Below are 22,997 nucleotides of genomic sequence, written 5' to 3'. Positions count from 1 at the left end.
TGGACTTCTTCATTGTGTATGTGTACTTTATTGGTGACAGGGTCCATTGTGCGCTTCAACACAGACACCAGTGCATTTCTACCCATATCCATCGTACAGAGTGAAACCATGTTACTCAGAAAATTAGGTTGATCAGATGCTATCTCACATCACGTCCCTCTTGGCCATCACCCCTTGCATGACCTGCATCCCCGTCACCTCCGTCCTCATCCCCATCATCATACTCATCAGGTGGTTGCATTTGAACGTCAGAGGGCAGTGGCACATTCCGTATGATACACATATTGTGCAGCATGACACATGCCATGGTGATCTTGGCCACCTTCTCATGGCCATACAGGAGAGCACCACCCTACCTGCTTATGCACCTAAACCGTGTCTTCAAAAGGCCAAATGTCTGCTCAATCATGACACGGGTACGGGTATGTGCACGATTGTAGTCCTCTTCGTGCCGGTTCTGTGGGTTCCGTACAGGGGTAAGGAGCCACCTCTTCAGGGGATAGCCGGCATCGCCTGTATGGGGGGAAGAATGGGGACCTGTTACTGTTCAACTCTGCAGTGGCATGTACATGTCACACAAATCAACTATGCATACTGATTGTGATCCACGACTACCAGCATGCATGCAGACGATCTGTGTGACTGCAATGTGCAAAGGTGTACTTGACCCTGCAAGTGGACATGCGCGAATCATACCTCCAACAGCAATTGACATGTCCTGGGTGAGGCCAGGTCTTAGGTGTCCCTGAGCCCAGGCATATTTGGTTCCACACTGCTAGTGTACTGCCATTCCGACATTGATGTTGCCATTCTGTGTAGCATTACTTCACTGGTGCTATAGGTGTGTGGTTCAATGCTATGGCTAGGGGTGATCCCTTTGCATGCATTCAAGGGCATATTTATGTATTGATGTTGTGCTGCGCTGATACTGTATTACCATCTTGACGCCATGTTGCTGAATCGTGTATTATGTGGTGTAGCATAATGTGCAATGTGGATGGATGTGTAATATTCGTAGACCTGGATTGTTCTCTATGTTGTGTAGCTTATAATTGCATGCAGGTTCTTCTCAAGTACATTGCGGCCTTCCCTGATGGACATGGCGTACATCTGTATGTCCATTTGTCCTACGGACGATAGGCTACACCCAGCTGGAGTATGTATCTCCCCCCCCCCAATCACACCCAGTTGGAGTATGTATCTCTCCCCCCCACAATCACACTGCCATGTGCTTGCCCTGCTACTCACCAAGTAGCCAGGAACGTAGTCCAGCTTGTCGATCCATGTAGCATGGTATGGTTGAGTTCCGCAGGACCATGGAATCATGAGTTGATCCGGGAAATCTGGCACAACAATGAGTGATTATCTTGCTTACTGTTTTGGTAGACTACTTCATTGTGATGTGGGACCACCAATTCCACATGGGTACAGTCGATGGCCCCAATGCAACTTGGGATGCCTGCCAGTGAATAGAAGCCAACGTTGGTGTTTGCGATCTCCTGGGCAGTCCGTGGCATGAATGTGTTCAGGTGCATGCTTCAGGAGGGCATCAAGTACCTGGTTCAGCGTGTGTGAGAATACTGGTTGTGAGATGCCATGCATCTGCCCCACTGTATGCTGGTAGGTGCCTGTGGCCAGGAAGTGGAGCACAGTCACCACCTTGAGTAGAGGGGGGATGGCAGTTTGGATGTCTATGAGGCTGACAATGTTGTCATGTATCATGTCCACAATGCTGGTGATGGTATCCCGGTCCAGATGGTACAGGGTGTGTATCTGCTCAGGGGTTAGGTTCAATGGACTGGCTCTGATCCTGGGGATTGGTGGCTGCCTCTGTGGTATGACTAGGTGCCCAGGTGGTGCTTGCTGCGCCTGTCTTGCCCTCCTCCTCCTCCTGCGTATCCTCTGTGCTGCCTGTTGTTGTTGGTGCTGCACTGCAATCATGTCCTCCAGCCCATGTAATGCTGCTAGTATTGGAACCATCTTGGTGTGGGAAGGGTGTGTGAAGGGGTGTGGTGTGCTCCTTTTGTGCTGCCACAGTGTCCATTGCCTCCACCTGTGCTGATTGTGTCCACCTGTGGCAGGTGGGAACACTGCTCAGTTGTATTAACGGGTGGTTCGCGATGCCAGAATTAGCGCCATGGCAGTAAGGGGTTTTGGGGGCTTTACCATGCCGCTATTAGCATGTCCGCTTGGCTTGTGATGGTGTGCTATTAGCGGCATGGCATTATTTACGGGATAGAGGGTCGCGCACACGCAGACTAGCCGCTATTAGTGGCACCGTACTTAGCGGTGCCGCTAATAGCGGTGAGCCGGGTCGTAATTGGCATGGGGATTTGACGATACCGGCATTCCCTTACCGGTAACGTTAAATCTCTACCGCACAACGTGTAAGGAGGCCCATAATGTTATTGGGCATCCTATGGTGATTGGGGCAGATTTCTAAATTGCAAATGCTGTGACTGCTAAAGCCTTTTCACATTGGAAATGTCTCTGCATAAATGGGTCCCAGAGCCCACTGTAGTAGGCTAAAGGTTTGTGTTTCTGAGATGATTTTTGTGTGAGTACTGCTGTCTTCACCTGCCCATTTGGGTCTGACATGGGTGGAGTAGTCGAAATTCCATGTTCTGCAATAGTTGCTGCCTTTATTTCACTATTTTGGGTTGTGGTGTGTTTCTGACTGCTGTCGCTCTGTCTGGGGTTACTCTTCTTCCTGCTGCTGAGAGTACCTGCCCTATGTACACTCATTCCTTTTAACAGTATTGCAATTTCTCTTTGTCTGTTTTGTATACTTTGTAAGGAGTTGCAGGAGCTTGATGGTGTCTTCTCTATGTTCTTCTGTAGTGCTGCATACTATCAGGTCAATTCTGTGCAGGGCATTTGCATGTTTCCTAGGTCCATCTGGAGGACCCTGTTGAACACTAGGGCACTCGCAGTACCCTTGTGGTAAACAAGAATGCCGGTACCTCTGGCTGGGGTAGGAGAACACAGTAAGGTAATGGGAATCTAGGTGTAAAGGCACTGAGAAAAACTAATGTTTTAGGTCAATTACTGTGAAACAGTGGCATCTGCAGGGATATTGCAGAGTATTGAGGCTGTGTTGGGCACTAGTGGATACCCTGCTTCCACTATATTGTTAAGAGGCCTAAGGTCTTGTATGAATCTCCAAGATGAGTCTTTTGCTTTGTTTATTGGGTATATCGCTGTGTTGCACAGTGATGTGGAGCATACCATGATACCCTGCTCAATCAATGCTGTAATGGTGTCACATATTCCCTCATCTGCTTCTCTGGAAATTGGATATTGTTTCACATGTGGAAGTATTGTTCCTGGTTTGAGTTTGATACTCACTGCTCCTATGCTGTTCAGTAACCCTACATCATGGGGGTTGTCTGTCCATAGTCTGCTAGGCCCTGATGGCAAGTCCTCCTCTAGTTGTGTAGGTGGTGCTGTTGTCGCTAGTACTGTCTGTGGTACCTCTCTGTGTTGTATTACCATGTGGCATGGGACGTACATTTCAAGCAATATTTCCCTTTCAGATTCTGTCTCTGCGAATACAAGTTTGGCAGTGATTTCTATCAATGATAGTGTGGGGTCTATGCATAATACTGTGTTCCATCCTATACCTTCCTCATCTGTGTCTGCGAGAATGATGGCATTTTTTCTGGTGATCACTGCATCAATGTGTAAAATTAACTTTGTACCTAGTGCTCTTTCTCGTGGAACTGCTGATCTAAATAACAATTCTGTTGGGAAGTGAACTATATTTTGAACTCTTGGGAGCCATCCAATCAGGACGGTCAATGCAAATAAGAACATTTGCTCATCCAAGGGTAGTGCTCGAACTGCCTTGGTGCTGCATAGTGCTTGAACTACACCAGCTACTCTAGTGTAATGCATGCCTGGTATGGAGCACACTATTCTGTAGTCTGTGAATGAGATTGTCATGTTGAGTTTTCGGAGTAGATCCCTACCCAGTAAGTTTACTGGTGCCTCAGTGCTGTATAGTAATGCTGCTAGCATCTCTTGTGTCCCTATAGTGATGGGTAAATCTTCTGTAAAAGGAATCTTGGTTATACCCCCAGAGAATCTCTGCATGCCCATATATCTGTTCGTCAATGGGAACCTTCCCTCCTTTATGCAAGACCTCGTAGCTTCCATATCCACCATGAAGGTAAACATTCTGTCTCCTATCTTCACTCCCACTTTAGGTTCCTTTTCTGGGTTCGGCATGGGAGATAACACTGGGCATGTCAGGGCTCGCCGTGGGCTGCCCTATTGTGAATACATGTTTGTCCCTGGGACCAGGAATGTGTTATCATCCATGACATTCACTCCTGTATAGTGTGTTACTGTCCCTCGCAGCAGTGCGTTCTGCTCCCAGAGCGGTGTTACTGCTTGGGATGGTGCCTGCTATGTGGTGCTCTCTGCCATATCTGGGGTTAGGTAATGTATGGGCCATCCCTCTGTGTGGGCCCCCCTCTGCTGTGGGCATGGATACTGTGGCTACGCTGACTCAGCGGCATATCCCCACATAGGCTGGTGCCCTATGTGATGAGTCATAAACTGGATACTGATTTGGGAGTACACCTGGATGATATTGCATTGGTTGCCTGCTTCTACAATCTCGTGCTATGTGACCCACTTTACCGCATGTCCAGCATGCCCCTCCAAACATTAGTCTCAAACCTCCAAAATCTCCTCCTTTCCCTCTTTGGGAGTTGCTCCATGGCCCTTGTACCCTACTCATGTTTCCTCTATCATTTCCTATAATACCTGCCCTTCCTTGCTGAGGCTCTTCGTCCTGTCGTCCATCACTGGCATTTGTAACCATTGCACCTTCCATACTCACCTTTGATAACTTTTTCTGCACTGATTTTGCTTCGGCACATTGTGACTGCTCTTCCTTCTCTCTCTATTTCTCATGCTTTCACTTTCAGTAATGTACTGTGTGCGGTGCGCTTGAATTTCTCCCCATGTTTTAGCTTCAATGCCCACTATTTTATCTAATTCCATTTGTAACTCTGTTGTAAGACCCCTGCGTAATGCATGACAGAAAATTGGTATGGTGTTATCCCATGCTTCACCTGTCTCTTCCCTCCACATCTCCTGAATTATTAATGTATAATGCTGGGTCTTCATCTGCTCACATTGTGCGTGCCATTGATTGATCTTATGTCAGGTTTATCTGGATATGCTCTTCTCAAGGAATCCCATACATGGGCTTTACAGTTATTAAAAGGAGCCCATCATGTGTGCCACTCTCTAAGTGGACTCCAGGATACCCTGCTTTCTCCCAAATGCTGTACATCTGTTCCCCTAGTATGCTGGTGCGCAAGCTTTTCATGTCTCCCACTGCTAATGTAACTCTCGCTGTTTGCTTTCCAGGTGTGTGTATCCACTTGCCTGCTCCCGCTGAAAGAGTGGGCAATGTCTTTATCGAATAGTATTGTGACCTCCCTGTCCCCTTCTTTATCAATTAAAATTGAGTCCTTATTTCCCCTTCTTGTGTTTTCTTGGCCGGTTCTTCCCACTTTCTACCGCGACTTGCTGCAAGGTGGTGGGGGCACCTACTGAAGAGGTGTCATGGTTAAGTTTGGTTTTCTTAGCTTCATGTTTGTTTTGGAGAAGGCTGATTTTGTCTGCAAGGGCATTTTGGACATTAGAGCACCACTGCTGATCCTTAATGCAGTTATCAGGGGGTGGGGCAGACGATTCCAACTCACAGAGTATAGCAAAAGGTTCCCTAGAGCTAGATTGGGAATTTTCAATTCTCTGGTTGTAAGAGTCCGCTTTAGCTTTGATAGTTCCTTCCTTGTATTCACTGGATAGGGCGTGGAAGTGTGCCTTATTTGTGTTTCAAGGTATTTTTTCCAGTTGCATTCAGCTGACCTTTTAGCTGAGCACAGGGTTTTCAAGTTTGCCGAGAACCAATGGTTAGCATGTGCTATTGGTTTTGTTTTCTGGATGCTTAAAGGAGCTACTTTGTTGATGGCCGCTCGGATGTTTTCGTTGTAGAGAGTAACCAAGGAGGTGGGATCAGAGTTAAGGTGAGGAGCGCTGGTTATTGGTAGTAGGAGGGGCATCATATTATCTTGGTTGATGTTTCTCTGGCTTCTTGATGGAATTGACAAGGTGAGTAGGATAGGTTTGGCAGGTTTGGTGGTTATTGCAGTAGAGAAGAGAATGACGTTGTGGTCGGACCATGGGCAGGGGGTGTTTGCTAGTATATTGGTGACACAATTGATATCGGCTAGCCAATCCAATGTTGGTCCTTTTTCGTGTGTTGAGAGGGAGATACGGTGAGTGAAGCCTTTAGCATCCATCATGTTGGCGAGGTGGCATGCTTGTGTCTCTAAGGGGACGGTCAGGCCTAGGTTGAAGTCACCCAAAATGACTATTTTTTAAAGAGGCTTTGTGTTAGATGCTAGAAATTAGGTAATATCGTCTTCAAAAGAGGATAATGGGCCTGGAGGTCTGTAGACAATGTGGAGGGTGAGGGTGCAGGTGGGCGTGAGAGAGATTTTTTGTGTGATTACTTCACCAGATGGGAAAATGTGGTCTGTGGATATTCTTAGGTTGATGTTTTTTGTGAAAAGTGTCACTCCACCCCCTTTAGAGGTAGTTCTGTCTTTCCTGTAATGGTATACCCTTCCGAGATGGTCAGGGAGAGGGCTGGGCCCGATGTTGAGTGCAACCACATTTCAGTGATTGCGAGGATGTCTAGGTCGTTGGTCTTAATGAGGTCTGCGATGTCTAGGGATTGAGCATGGAGGGATCTAGCATTGACAAGGGCTCCTTTCAGGTTTGTCGTGGTGTCAATATAGTCAGTGCCCCTAATGTTAGTTTTTGAAGGTTTCAGTTTTTTAGGCTTTTCTTTGTGGTGTGAAGGTTGGTCCAAAAAGGGTTTCAGCAACCCCTGAAGTGCTACTCTATTTGACAACATGTTGATGATCAGAGGAGGAGAATGTCTGGTTTCATGGGAGGATGATTGGTTTCTGTAGGTGGAGAACGGGGTAGGCGATGAGCACTTTTTGGAAGAGGAGTATGTGTGGGAGGCTAGGCGTTTGTTTCTCAGAATGGCAGTGCAAGGGACTGAGTGTGTGGGTTGTTTCACGGCTCAAGGTGGTCTGCGGTCATCCCATCAAGGGTGCGTGGTGGAATGAAAGGGGTAACTTTGGTAGGAAGTGAGTTGGAGGAATAGTGTGTCTATATAGGGAGTGTGTATGCCATTTGCAGTCTCTGTAGGCTGCGGGGTAGTGTTTCATTTAAGATTAATTGCAGCTTGCAAGTTGCCGCAGGGAGCAGTGATAGGGTTAGCGGAAGTTCCACACTGGCCATACACCAGTCTCTTCTGGTTTGGAGTGTGAGACTAGATTTAACACGTCAGAATGGGGCCAGGATAAGGGGCTAAGGCAAGTAGGCTGTAGTTATGGGTCCTGTATCGGGGGCTCACAGAGTGGTACACGTGCAATGCGTAGGTGTTGCTAGGTTTGGCAGCAGACTAGTTAATCAGCTATAGTTATGCACTTCAGTGAACTTTACATGTAGATGTCAAGATTGGTCCTAGGTTAGCTACGGCCTGAGTGATGCAGGTGGGACAGAGAGGTCGCTGAGGCATGAGCACAGCTAGGTTTGGGGCTTATGCTGAGTGTGGGTCCTATGTAGGTAACATGAGGAAAGAGACATGTGATTCATGCGGCCTTGTGGTAATTGCATATTAGTGCAGCATGATACGGGCAATTAAATATGGGAGCCCAATGATGCAAACACATTAAGCAATTAAGTGTTCAGGCAATATGGGAGCACAGCGATGCAACAATTAATTGAGTATGCAGGCAATATGGAAGCACAGCGATGCAACAATTAAACAATAGAGTGTGCAGGCAATAAGGGAGCACAGCAATATGGGAGCACAGCGATACAACAGTTAAATTAAACAACTGAGTGTGCAGGCAATATGGGAGCACAGCGATGCAACAATTAAACAATAGAGTGTGCGGGCAATAAGGGAGCACAGCAATATGGGAGCACAGGGATACAACAGTTAAATGAAACAACTGAGTGTGCAGGCAATATGAGAGCACAGCAATGCAACAATTAAACAATAGAGTGTGCAGGCAATAAGGGAGCACAGCAATATGGGAGCACAGCGATATAACAGTTAAATTAAACAACTGAGTGTGCAGGCAATATGGGAGCACAGCAATGCAACAAGTGAGCAGTTAAGTGTGCCAGCAATACAGTGCTTGAGCTGTTTTGCAATGTGGCACACACAGATGGTTAGAGGTTTGTAGTCTATTAGACTTTGGTAGAATACAGAAATGAAAACTGCAAATCAGTTTTGGCTTGCTCGCACATAGTCGGTAGCATGGGAAGGCACACAGGCAGTTCCAGTTGAGTGAGTTACACTCTGGTTGACAGCAAGAGATGGAGGGCGCACAACATTGGCGGTAGGCTGGGAAGTGAGCAGTGGTTACTCCGATAGTTTGCAGATGTGTGACTTGAAAGAAGATGTGACTCTTAGCACGTGTGTGCATCAATGATCAGTTCGAGTATCAGGAGGTAGGCCTTCTACGTCGTGATGAGGCAGCGTGATAGGCAGCTCTAAGCGCTTGTTTTGAGGGTCGGCAAGTGATGCTGGTTTAGGGTAGTTTGGCTGCATCAAGTCTGATCATATGGGGAGAACTGGTGCCTCTGCAGTGGAGGCAAAGGGCAGGATATATTGGTTGTGCCTTACTTGGGTATGACTGGTATAGCTGGAGGCGAGCTGCGCGACGGGGCACGGTCGTCCCAGACAGGCACATACAGGGTCCTTCAGCAACGGGCCTTGGGCTACAAGGGCCAGCTTCCGCCTGCCTGCGTGATTGGCTGGCTAAATAAGGAAGCCAGGATGCAAGAGTCAATCACTGCAGGCCTCAGTATAACGCTTGGTTGCAATGCGTGCATGGAGAAGGATGATAGTAAGGGACGCAAATGGCCGACCGCCGTTTTAGAATGCCATTCCAAATATGTATGTGGACGTGGACCCGTCGATGTTGATCAAAACAAGGGCAGATATATATATATATATATATATATATATATATATATATATATATATATATAAAACAACAAATAAGTAGGTTTTAAACAATGACATTCATTTAAATGACAAAAAGGTATATTAAACCAATTTTTTAATTTTTGTTACCAAGTATTATGGAATGTCCTGTTAATTTTAAAATCAAAAAGGAAACAACAGATGCAAATTCATCAACATAATTTATTAAGCATACCAATTTCTGTTAAAGAAAGCATTTAAAAAAACATTAGGATGGCGAAAATAAATAGGAGTTAATTTGTCTATGGACATTTCATTACAAGAAGTGAAGATATTAACAAAACATCACTTTCTTTGAAATACAATGAAGGAGCCACATACCACAGGTCTGGAAGTGTTACTTTATTGCAACACCAATGCATTTCACACACAAATGTTTTGTCAATTTACTTTCTTTGAAATCATGTAATAAACAAAAATGATTTTTGGTTGACTTTTTGCAGACAAGAAGACAGCACATACATTTGCGTGGCAGCATTTTGAAATAACGCATAGTAAAATCAAAATTTTATTGTAAACACATTTCACCTAAACTACACAGAAAGAAAAGAAAATATTACATGGAAAATAGGAATAAAGTGTACAAATGTGTTTAATTTAGCGTAGCTGAAAACGTTAGATACTATTTCAAATATGTATCTCCTTCTTCTCTAGTTTTCTACACCTACCCTAAGTATGCCAGAGCTAAATTAGAAGGCAAATTCTCCCACCCCAAACAAAATGAAAAAAAGCACCTCTTGCCCTACCGCAATTACATAACACCTGGATTAAATCAGTACATTTGTGGTATAAAAACATCATATGATCTGCTATTTCAAATGTTTAAATATCACAAGTACATTTGTTTTCTTATAAGAAGAGTCCCATGCACAGGCCGACTAATGTCAAAACAGAGGACTGTCCTAATCTTGTCTTGTATCGTAGCCTTTGCTGGAAATGAGGTAGGATGTAAAAATAAGTTTGACCTTGTTGTTGAATAATTAAATGTGAATGTTGTTGGAAGAAGCTATTCCTTGAAATACTATCCCAATACCATCCCAATCTCCATGCAGGGATAATTCAGAAGCTAAGGTTTTAGATACAAAAGGCATCAAACCATCAGATTTAATCACTAGCATGCCACTGCAAAGATTCACCAGTGTGAATACATCCTCAGGCCTAGCAAATTCTTAAAAATCTCACTAGACCCACAGGGGGAAAGCCCTTAGTTTACATACTGCACCTAAGGGAAATGTTATGTTATGTCATGTTGATTTATACCGTGCACTGCTGCCATTTTCACGGTCTCCAGGTGCAAATGAGCTCACCCCATGTTGCCAGATGACAGAATACTTATCAGTGCTTTCTCTAAAATTGTGAACGTCACCATAAGCACACTTTATGTTTGATGCAATGCTGCCACCCAAAGGCCAGCCATGTACAGTGGCCAGTTACTGCAAAGAAAGAGCCTCATTAAATAAATCCGCAGAGTTACCACCAAACAGATTTACCATAACCACTGGATTACAAGCGGCATTATGGCAGTGTTAATCATTTTGGCAGAATTACTTATGGTAATTCCACCGAAATGGCCGTTTTCTGCCAGTAAGGTAGCAGAATTACTTCCAATATTTTGCTGGCGGTTTTTCCTCCACCTTACCTACACACCCATAGTTCAGTGGTGCAGTAATGCAGTGGTAACATGTTACCACTGCATTACCACCGTTTTTGGCCACACCACCAAACTCAAATGTTTGTTTGTTTGTTTATTTAATATAGCTGAAACCAAACCCGCGGGTAGCTGGGGGCAAACATTACAAAGGATATTTGAGAACTTAGTTACAGAGCAATGCAGGATACTTAGGAAACATGGTTAAATACAGTGAGTAATAAAAGCAGTTGAAGCAGGGTGGCATGGATGCAACCATGAGTTGGCAGTGGTCGAGATGGAACCCAGTGACATTCCTAAAGGCAAGCAGCAAATACCAGAAGTATATTCGGTAAAGGCAAAGTGATCAGAAAGGGCAAAGGGTGGCAAAGCAAAGGGTCCTAAGGAAGGAGAAATGCTCGGGTTAAGCGTCATTACAGCGTAGCCAGGCGAGGACCTTCCGCCTGAAGCTGGGGTAAGGTTAGTCAGTTCTAAGGTCTAATGGGAGTCCATTCCAGGTTTGGGCAGCTATGACCGGAAAGCTGGAGCCGCTAGCTGTGCTCTTTTGAGGCCCAAATGGGAGTCCATTCCAGGTTTGGGCAGCTATGACCGGAAAGCTGGAGCCGCTAGCTGTGCTCTTTTGAGGCCCAAAGTTTTTTTGTAGTAAATATCAAATAAAAGTTTCAAACATACCCATATACCTCAGAAAGGTTCAGTACCAAGCAAATGGAACACGCCTTTTGTAAAATCTCTTAGCCAATGTGATTGGGCTAGAAGAATTTTTGAGGCCCGATGCTCCATAATTACTTATAGATTGCACCCTAAGTGGATTCATACTATTTCATATTCAAGGTCTGGCAATGGAGATTTGTGTATGCCCTCAGCAAAAGGTTTCATTGCACGTCTTCCATACATTTCTATTAAACCTTATGAGGTATGAAGACATGAGACTTATACTCCTGTCCAATATTAGCATGATGTAACCATGAAAGTGAAGCCATACAATAAAAACATAATATCTGTATTTTACAACTGGTTCCAACATGTTAGAATATGAATAGTTTTGATGCACTCTGAATCCATACAAAAATCATCACTTTCAATGATGAGCAACGCCTTATTTTTTTTTACTGTACTCTGCTAACTTGCCAATTTGACCCTATAATCCAATTAATGTTTGGCACAATATCAAAGTCATCAGCATACATGAGACACAGGATGGGCATGCTACCTGATCGGGGAGGAAAGAAGAGTGTAGATCTGAAGGCATGTCTAGTAGGTGAACATTAAATAACACAGAGGCAATAGACACCGCCACCCAACACAAAACCTCAATTTCTACTTACTATATAAGTACATGCATGATTTTAAGGACAAAAACCATGTTAAAGAAAACTACTCATTTTTATTTTAACCATGTACATTACACTGCTCATGGACTCTATGTCGACGAAGTAGACCATTCGAAAAATCAGAAAACACTCAACACACATTATGGTTAACCTACTGTGAAACATGGGGAATCCCCTGAGAAATCTTTAGTTGAAATGCCATTAGGTTTGTACTGTTAAAAGTAAAAACCACTGAAATATAAACATATGCACACAAAATATGACTCTATAAATCTATAGACTGTAGCATGGCATATAAGTTGGGATTCCAAAAGGATGAAAAGAGGGTTTCAAGAATGCTCAAGCAATGACACTCAGTGCAAGAGCTGACTGTGATAATGAGGCACAATACAATTCTAACAGCAATGTAAACGATATCAATGTGAAATATACAATGACATGGAATCATGTAGAGCAGACAGCTAAACCGTGTAAGCAGGACAATTAAAAGCCTTCTCTAATGAATCACCTTCCTGTATGCACACCTGCAGGTGCATTGTTATGATACATGCCATGTTTCCTTGTGTTATTAAATACTTTTTATCTTAGATAGAGCCCCTGATGGAAAATCCTGATGCACAATTACTTGAGAGGCGTGCCAAGTGTCAACATTTCTGGCTGACGCTTACGTGGCTATCAACGCTCTGAAAAAGGTCTTTCTCTTGTGTTGGGACTCCAAAGCAGAACTACATTCATTCTGAGATTGCAGATTTTCTGTATTGAAAGCACTGATGAGATAATTCTCCAATGTGGGTTCTCTAATGTAGAACACAATGGCTTTTCTTACTGAAGCTCTTCTGATATTCTGTGCACCAGTAAGGTATTTATCCTGTGAGGGTTTTTTTTGTGTAAATTTATACTACTTTTCTGAGTGGAGCTTTTCTGATATTCTGTACACTGATACAGTTTTGTTTGCGCATGTGCGTTGTTCCATGTTGAATGTAATCTAACAAAAACTGTTTATTCTGACGTTCACTGCGCTAATACAATTTTCCTTATGAGTGAATTCCCCCGTGTTCAGTTAAAGTGCCTTTTCAACTGAAGCTTTTCTGATATTCACTGCTCTGATAAAGCTTTCTGCCTGTGTGTGTTCGCTCATGTCGAATTAGACCCATTTTTTGAGTAAATCTTTTCTGACATTCACTGCACTGATATGGTTTTTCTCCTGTGTGGGTTTTTTCATGTAGAGTAAGATTGCTTTTCTGACTGAAGCATTTCTGACATTCTGTGCACTGATATGGTTTTTCTCCTGTGTGGGTTCTTACATGGTGAATTAATGTAATTTTATGACAAAAGCTTTTCTGACATTCTGTACACTGATAAGGTTTTTCTCCTGTGTGGGTTCTTACATGTTGAATTAATGTAAATTTATGAAGAAAACTTTTCTGACATTCACTGCACTGATAAGGTTTTTCTTCTGTGTGGGTTTTCTCATGTAGAGTTAGATTGCCTTTCTGAGTAAAGCATTTCTGACATTCTGTGCACCGATATGGCTTTTCTTCTGTGTGGGTTTTTTCATGTAGAGTCAGACTGCTTTTCTGAGTGAAGCATTTCAGACATTCTGTGCACTGATATGGTTTTTCTCCGGTGTGAGTTACTTTGTGTAAATTTAGATGGTTTTTTAGACTAAAGCTTTTCTGACATTCTGTGCACTGATATGATTTTTCGCCTGTGTGGATTTTTTTGTGTACATTTAGATTGCTTTTCTGATTGAAGCTTTCCTGACATTCTGTGCAGTGATACGGTTTTTCTCCTGTGTGGGTTCTTACATGTTGAATTAAGGTAATATTATGACGAAAGCTTTTCTGGCATTCCGTACACTGATAAGGTTTTTCTCCTGTATGCGTTCTTAAATGTTGAATTAATGCAATTTTATGACGAAAGCTTTTTTGACATTCACTGCACTGATATAGCTTTTCGCCTATGTGAGTTTGCCCATGTTGAATTAGACCACTTTTGTAAGTGAAGCTTTTCTGACATTCTGTGCACTGATACGGTTTTTCTCCTGTGTGGAATTTTTCATGTACATTTAGATTGCTTTTCTGACTGAAGCATTTCTGGCATTCTATGCACTGATGAGGTTTGTCTCCTGTGTGTTTTTTTGTGTGTACATTTAGACTGCTTTTCTGATTGAAGCTTTCCGGGCATTCTGTGCACTGATATGCTTTTTCTTTTGTGTGGGTTCTTGAATGTGCAATTAATGTAATTTTCTGATGAGCGCCTTTCTGATATTCACTGCACTGGTACCGTTTTTCTGCTACATTGATTTTCTCATATTCAATTAGAGTGACTTTCTGACTGACTGGTTTCTGGCATTCGGTGCACAGATAAGGTTTTTCCTTAGTGTGAATTTGTTTATGTGGAGGTAAATTGTATTTGTGGGTGAAGCTTTTCTCACATTCAGAGCACTGATAATGTTTTTCTTGGAGGCTCACATTTCCAAGTCGAGCTTTATTTACCAAGGATGCCATAACAAACTCAATCTCATTCAAGAGCCAAAGCGTTTTTAGATAAGGCTCGATATTAGCCCCTAGTAAGATGGAAACCTCTCTTGATTCTTCCAGTTTTCATTTATAACAACGTCTCCTGTGATTGTTCTCTCTTGGAGAATCAGGTTGATTTCAAATTCAAGTTTATCTTGCTTTTTCTCAAGGTAACCATATCCAAGGTAGGAAAGCATGACATTGGAAAATGCTGTGAGTTCATATGTTTAACACCATTTGCCGTTTTTTTTAATAATACCTTTTCCATCTCGAATTTATATTGTATCATGGTTACTGTTTGCATCAGCATCATGTTTACGCACGTGCTAGAATTACTTTCATGAAGTATTTCTTTCTCTCAATTACCCCGACATTCTGAGAATTCTTATCAAGTGTATATGATAACAGAAGTCACTTTCCTGGGCCCTTTTGCCTCCCTCGATCTTGCGCGTTCTGTTCCAGTCTCTTAGCTCTTGGACATATTCACTTTCTTTCAGGTAAATCATTTCATTGTGTTGACGTATAACTTAGTTGCCATCTTGCTCTTGTGGTGTATGCTTTAGTTATCTGCAGAAGTAAAATTACATGTTATAATTTTAAATGTATAATAGCACATATTATTTGACATGTATGGTCTGCAAGTTTTTAAAGCAAATATGAGACGCATTACAGGTACTGAGCTGCTTTTCAGACAAGGTGGGCAGTGCACTGGATATCTGTATAGGTTTGAGAGATGTGAAAAATGCAAATATTTTCTAAAAATGTGACGTTGAAGGAGTTGATAAAATCTGGCAAAACTATTCTCTATTCTGTACCAACAACCCAATAAAGGTACTATGCCTCCATGAAGTTCCACTCGCTAGAACTTCCCTGAGCTGCACAATAAATACATAAGAGGCCACACAACTAGTGACATACCCCCTGGTACAACTATTGCAAGACCTTACTGTTATGCAAAAAAGTGCTCTTCACCACCGATCCCTCTCAACTTAAAAAATTCAAAATAATAGGCAACCTTCTAAACTAATCCTTCCAGTCCATTATGCCTCACCAGCATTAGATCTGTCAACATGCAGGTTTCAACTTATTTTGTACTGCACTCCAATCACAATCTGGCAATCCCTTTATGGTCACTGATACCTGGGTTCCCGAGTCATCTGCACCTTAGAGTGTCCCACTTAGTTCTACTTGGGTGCTCTTTGCAGTAGACCAATAATGCACAAATCATCTCTCAAAGATGCTTCACTACGGGTTCAAAGGAATGCTCATTCTCATCTATTTGATTTGGACTGTGCTCACTGCATTGTGCAACTGCACCTGCCGCCATTCTAAGAGAATTCATTGGATGTCGCTGAGGCAGCCAGCAAGCTACTTTTCTCTACTTTCCAGTCTCAGGGTTATAGTGACCCAGGACACTTCTCACTCTGTATACAGCGATAGTGATCACAGTTATATACTGATTTAGTGATCTTCTCCCTTGGATCCAGGATTATAGCACTGCACTTTCCACCTACCTGTGCCACTTCACTACCCAGGCAGCAGGTAAGCGTGTTGGCCCTTGTGTCCCCCTGACCCTTTTTTGCTTAAAAACATCTGTTGTGCATGGCGCAAACCTCGCGCCTTCCCCTGACTCCCTTGCCTAGTTCCAGGTCCCTTCTCGCCTCCACTGCCGGCCCCCAGACCCTGATAGGTCCATGGAATGAGTGCACAACAACGAGGGCCTAACCCTATGCACTCCACCTACCTGTGCTACTTCACTACCCAGGCACCAGGTAAGCATGTTGGCCCTTGGGCCCCCCTGATCCCTTTTTGCTTAAAAACCTCTGTTGTGCACAGCGCAACGCTCATGCCTTTCCCCGACTTCCTTTCCTTTCCTAGTAGAATTGCTCCCCCCCTGCCCCTGCAAGCTCACCGGGTCTCAACCCGAGTGTTTCCCCTCCCATATCCGGCCTCCCTTCCCTACCCACTCCCTTGATTGGCCAACAGGTCCCATAAATACCATAGTGCTCGGGTAGCCCTCTGCCCGTTGCAGCCCCTGCAGCAAAGGGCCCCAAGGCAAAGGGCAGCCCCTACAGGTCCTAAATACCTTCAACTCTCTCTTCCCAAATATCTTCCTTCCCGAGCCCTTCGCTCATCCGCCTCCAACTCCCTCATGGTCAGCCGCTTCTCGAAGCAACGAGCTGGGGGTAGATCTCTCTCCGCGGCAGGGGCCTCCCTCTGGAACAGCCTTCCTGCCTCCCTGAAACTTGAGGAGAACCACCTCCGGTTCCGGAAGCACCTCAAAACCTTCCTCTTTGCTTCTGCTTTCTCTCTCCCTCTCCCCTGCTGAACAGCTAATTAATTCTTCACTAAACTGCACTGATCCTGCAACTGGACCACTCTAAACGGCCTCGGTCCTGGGTCCAGCCACTGATCCCCTGGAACCCCTCTGCACTGCGGGACTGTCTCTGTATCCCTACAGCCCCCCCCCCTTCCCCAGCACTTGTTCTGCACTTACCTTGCACTTGCCACCAGCTGGCCCTTTTTATTTATTACTTTACGCCACTTACCTTTACTGCACTTCCCCCCTCCCCTTCCCCTTGCACTTTTTCCCCCTCCCCCACCCCTGCACTTGCGCGATCTGAATGACACCTGGCCTAGTAGGATCGTTGTATGTCTCCCCTTGTTCCTCCCCTCCCTGCCTCGTCGCGCCTTGAAACACCTGTGTATAGGCGCGTTACAAATACCATATTACAAATACCATATCATATCAAGAGGTGTCTGCAGGTGTCAGCAGGGGAAACAAACTTTGGAGCCCCTGCAGCTAATTGCCCCAAGGCAAAGGGCTGCCCCTACAGGCAATCCCAAAAGTGAGTACAATGACCCCTATGCATTTAGATATGTCCTAGGAATTAGTTAAATCCCTGATAGCAATACTTTACAAGGTATGCCACTAAATGGGGTCTGTGCCTTTAAGGGAACCTTTGTGGAATCATACTTGAAATAGGATGCCCAAGACTTTATAGGGCATATTATTCTCTAACAGTAGCCAAATATTTTAAATCCCTGTGCAATTGGTACCTGGATGTATCACATGGTATACAACTTGTTCCACAGATCTACAGCAATTGATAGACTTCTTTGCCTGTCAAAACCATTGTTACATAAAAACAGACATTTTGAATGCAGTTTTTGGCCCCTTAAAGTGGAAAAGGATGGAGGTTATTTTATTGTCTTTATTCCCTGGGAAATAACCAATGTAATTTTTCTAAATAACATTGTGAAGAAGAAAAGGGAGTCTGCCATTACTGGACTCTTAATGCCATTTAAAATGGAAAGATGAAACCTTTCAGGCCTCACAAATTCTTAAAAATCCCACCAGACCTGCAGTGCGAGTTCCTTCCATTACATACTTGCACTCAACCCATAATGATTAGTGACATAATATTTACCAGTAGTTTCTGTAAAATGGTGCATATCACCACAAGCACAATTTTAATTTGGTGAAATGCTGACACCCAAATGTGAGCTATACACAGTGAAATGTTTTGTTGTCATGTACTGCAAACAAAGCTAGTTTTCAGACATTGTCAAATAAATGTTTCAAACATCCCCATACTGACCAGCAAGGCCGATTAGCATGCAAATGGCACTGCCCCTTTGTAAAATCTCCTTGCCAATGCGAGTGGGCTAGCAAATTTGCCAGCCCGGTGCCTATTCTATCTCAAATGTAAAAGTAAATCAAATGTATATGTGCATCCTTGTGAATTAAGATTTTTTTTAACGTTCTCTGAAAATGAAAACTTCTTTCCTAAACCAACGTCTGCAGACAAAATAGCCAAACATACCATACCCTCTTTTTTTATATACTGTGACAAATCAGTTGAAGCTGTCACTGACTCCACGGAGAACGTCTTGCCCCATATGGCCAGGGAAGGGTTAGAAGCTACCTTACTCCAACCATAGGGGAGCCTATTTGTGGGAGGACCACATGGGGAGAGACCTGCCTCGGGGGAGTGGAGGCGGTTCCTCATGGAAAACACATAATAAACCCCCCTGAAGGGACTGATAATAATAATGCTCTTTAGTCATCTGAAACCTGTATGGCATACTGTGCAGTAAAAGATATTGAAAGCCATGGTCAAATACATCTTGATTCCCATGAATCCACTGGGACGAGGAAGAGGACAAGAGCAATGCAGATTAATAACAGTAAAAAGCATGTTATCCATATGTTATGTTATCCAGATCCAATAAAGCGCAATAGTCACACCGAAGGCATCTTGGAGCTGAAGGAGGACAGACACAGAACAGCGAGAAAAGTCACAGAAGAGAATTAGAAGAATGGTGAAACAAACGATTATCTTCAATAGAGAGGATAGACAATGGAAGAGTATTTTCCAAAGGATGGAGGCCGCAACTGAACAAGCACAGCTGCCCAGTCAAGTGCAATGAAACAGAGGCACCTGGATGTGCAGAGCCTTTGTAGAGCAGAGTGATCTGGCAGGGGCATACAGGCAGAATTTATCGTGGAGAAATTCTGCACCGTGACCATAAAAGGCATGGTGGACGATACAAAGGGTCTTACATTTAATTCTACCAGCCATAGGGAGCCAGTGAAGCCCACGTAAAATAGGAGAGATGTGTGCTGTAAGGAGCTCATGGTGGCAACAGTAAAGACAGATACAAGTGATCACAGTTCAAGGGTGTTTTTTAAACTGTATAATAGGTGAGATAAATGCCTAATCTAAACCTAAATCTAAGATGGGAGCAAGCTACAAACATCAAATAATAATAAGGCAATCCTAGTGGTTTCTTGTCAAATAAAAAGGGCCTATGCTAAAAAAAATCTATTGCCAATCCTTACAACTAAATTACAAAGTAGTGTGGGATTATGTTCACAAGAAAAGAAAGACATGTTCACCAAATGATAAGTCAGGATGATAGGGCTGGGGCTGCGCAATGCAACCCAGGCGTTCTGTATTTACAGGAAACCAGGTTGGTGGAAGGGAAGGAGAGGCGGCTATGAGGTGCTGGAATTGGGCAAGTTTATGGGGCGTCAGGGCCAGCGAAGCGGGGGGAGGGATAATATTGCACAAGCAGCGGTGGATAGAGGAGTGTGCAGTTGCGAAACTGAGGGAGGGGCGCTTGCTTACAATACATGGTACTCTAGATGGGGTGAGGGTGGTGCTGGCGGCACTTTATGCCCCTAACCAAGGCCAAGAAGTATTTATTCACGGGGGCATAGATGCGATATGTCCCTTTATGTGGGACCTGTTCATTATAGGTGAGGACTTTAATTCGTGGGCTGATGAAACATTGGACAGGAAGTCTGCAGAGGGCTCGCTCCTCCCTCGTGGGGGGGAGGGAGTGGCACCTGTGTTGTGCGATTGGGGCAGGAGGGTAGTTAGATATATGGATAATTATGCACCCAGGGATTGGCGGTTATACTTTCTCCTCTGCCCCCCACACCACCTATACTGGGATTGATGACCTGCTCCTGGACAAGGGGGAAACGTGATCAGTAGTGCTATTCAGCCGGTGGGGTAGTCCGACCACGATATGGTGGTAATTAAACTGTATGTAAGAGGGCTTAACAGGGTTGATAGTCGATGGAGATGTAACAAATCCTTATTGGGGACACACTCTTTTCTGAGAAACTCGAGCTAGATATAGTTGCATACTTCGAGATTAATGAAACGGGGGCGATGGATGTCAATGTGGTCTGGGAAGCAGGGAAGGCCTCCTGGAGGGGACTCCCTGTGCGGGAGCGGGCGCGTAAGAAGAGGGAACAGGGCCTGCAGGAGGAGGCGCTCAAGGCAGACATTTTAGAAGGGGAATCGCGGATGCATGAGGAGGGGCAGTATGATGAAGAGGTGTTAGACGCAATACAGAAGGAGAGGGCAGAGCTAATGGTGCTTTGGTTGGGGTATACCTTATGTAAGCTAAAGTATCTTAGGCAAAGGTTTTATGGCAAAGGTGATAGGAGATAAGGTAGATGGAATGCTGGCCATGAGGCTTAGAGAGCAGAGGGCTTAGAAGTGGGTTGCAGCGCTGAAGGATGAGGGGGTCTCACAGTGGTTACACCTGAGGGGATAGCGGAAAGCTTTGCACGCTATTATGAGGGCTTGTATTATACACAGTGTTCGGGGTGGATACAGAGTCTGAGGAATATCCCTGAGGTGTGGAAATGTTAGCACTCACCGGCCCAGAGGCCGAGCTCTTGGAGAGCCCTATAACAGCTGAAGAAGTGCTGGCAGCGATCCATCGACTTCCCAATGGAAAGGTCCCCGGCGAGGATGGCTACACAAGAGGGTTTTATAAATGGTTTTCGGGGATCCTTTGGACACACATGACCAAGGTGTATAATAATATACTTGAAACCAACACTGCCCCTGCGTCCTTCAATAACACACTCATCACGGCGGGACCCAACCCGGTACCCCTCCTACCATCCAATATCATTGCTCAAGTAAGGAGGCCTGCCTACTCTCTTTCCTCTGTATTGCATGTGGCGAATTTCATGTGTGGGAAATAGGTGTTTTTAACCTTTTAAAGGCTTATGTGACTTCTGTTTTATTTACCCTCACCCCAAAATATCCTTGCAGCATTTAGTGCTAACATCCGTCATTACCTTGTGAACGGTATTTCCTCAGTGTCTGTATCCCGCTCAGGCATTAGGTGATCTTCCCATCAGCACTTATGTGCTGGTAGACATGCCCGCAAAGCGGGCAGGCGCTGTGGGCATGCCAGATGAATGCTGAAGGCGCACAAAAAGCAAGCCTGTCTGTGTCCGTCTGGGGCCCGACTGTGCCATGGGGAAGTGATGCTTGTCAAAACAAAGCTTCTGGGTTGTCTCCTATGCCCCAGCCCCTGGATAGTTATAGGCCCTGTAATAACTTTTGAAAATATTCTCGGTTAGAGCTGATTAAGCTTGCCCCTGTGCCTGTGGTCCTCCTCATAATTGGCCATGTGAGCTACCTGGGATAGTTAACAAACTGATCGAAGGGTGCAGTCGGCCATATAATAAGGAGGCCACAGATCGGCTGTTGCCAGGCTTCCTGATTAATGCCCACTCTGCCAGAGCACACTGCCACAAGATCTACAACCTCTTATTGGAATACCAACGAGAAATGTTTTGTCTATCAGAGACGTAGTTTTCCGACACTTCTGGTCCCGACATTTTCCAGCTTTAGCCCCCTTCTTATTTAATTCTTTGGCTGATCAGCTGAGTCATCAAAAAGGTGGGGGTCTCGCGTTTATCAATTTAGCATCCTTGAAGTGCTCCATCATCCCACTGAATTATGGTATTCCTTGTGAACTAATACTAGGATGCAGCCCTCAAGCAATATCTCTGTGCACTTATTGGTGGTCTATCGCCCACCGTCCCATCTGACAAATGACTTTATTAACAATTATTCTCAAATGGTAACTGATTTGCCCCTTGTTCACACAAATTTGATCCTGCTAGGTGAGGTGATTTTAATATTCAAGCTAATGAGGCGTCAGATTTACAGGCTGTCATTTAATCTCGAGGATGTCAGATTGCCATCTCTACCTGCAAAATTATCTTCCAACTCACAATAGAGGCAATATCCTTGACTTCATTTTCTCTGAGGTACTACTCACTGTTTCATTTCACTGCCTATTAGCAGTCGGGTCTGATCATTTTCTGCTTCCTTTCCTGATTGTCCGGCCTACACGTAAACAGGCATTAAGGAAAAAGGCTAAAGGCTTAGTGAAAGCTCGGGCCCAGCACTATCTCTTGCACTTTCGACAGGGTACACCATTTTCAGAAAAGATCGGGCCCTCAAGAGAGGCGGGGGTGAAGCCCTCATTGCCCGGGAAACTTTGGCCATTAGAGAAGTGGAAGGGAAACTGGTCCACAACTCTGACTACCTCCCATTAAAAATTAATGTCTCCCACAATTGCACTATTAACATGCATATTGTTTACAGACCTCCTGGTCCTACTATAGACTTTCAGGACACCCTCATCCACTCACTATCCGACAATATTAAAAAGCCATCCCAAGTCATCCTCCTGGGCGATCTAAACCTAGGGCTCAACGACCCAAAGGACTCCCATGCCAGATCCCTCAAAAAGGCCCTCTCTACCTTGGGCTTCACGCAATCTATCACAGCCCCTACCCATGTCAAAGGACGTACTCTCGATTGGATCAGCCAACATAACTGCTCCATCCAAATCATCGCTAACAGCACCATCCCCTGGTCTGATCACCACCATCTTCAATTTAACATCGAAACAAAAAAAGGACCTCCGGGATCTATCACCCCCCTCCCAGTAGCACTCGCAAGGAGCTCACGCCAACTCACTGCCGAAAACCTAGCACCGTTCTTACAGGTGCCAGACCTTCAAGCCCCCTTCTCCAAAGATCCAGAAACCCTAGCCAACAC

At 44.5% G+C, this 22,997-nt stretch overlaps 1 protein-coding gene across 1 annotated transcript in view; it reads right to left on the bottom strand.

Moving 5' to 3' along the window:
* Positions 1 to 9,427: 9,427 nt before the first annotated feature.
* The window catches only part of LOC138453013 (zinc finger protein 84-like), a 189,306-nt gene continuing 175,736 nt past the window's right edge, over positions 9,428 to 22,997 (bottom strand). The window contains exon 3 of the mRNA XM_069605423.1: positions 9,428 to 15,168. Coding sequence (XP_069461524.1) covers positions 13,153 to 14,589 — 1,437 coding nt within the window. The 5' untranslated portion in view covers positions 14,590 to 15,168 and the 3' untranslated portion in view covers positions 9,428 to 13,152. The remainder of the gene's footprint in view (positions 15,169 to 22,997) is intronic.

This window comes from Ambystoma mexicanum, chromosome 4p (genome assembly GCF_040938575.1).
Source record: "Ambystoma mexicanum isolate Mex_15411 chromosome 4p, UKY_AmexF1_1, whole genome shotgun sequence".
Taxonomy (NCBI): Eukaryota; Metazoa; Chordata; class Amphibia; order Caudata; family Ambystomatidae; genus Ambystoma; species Ambystoma mexicanum.
Note: the sequence above shows the minus strand (reverse complement) of the source record. Positions and strands in the feature narration are given on the sequence as shown.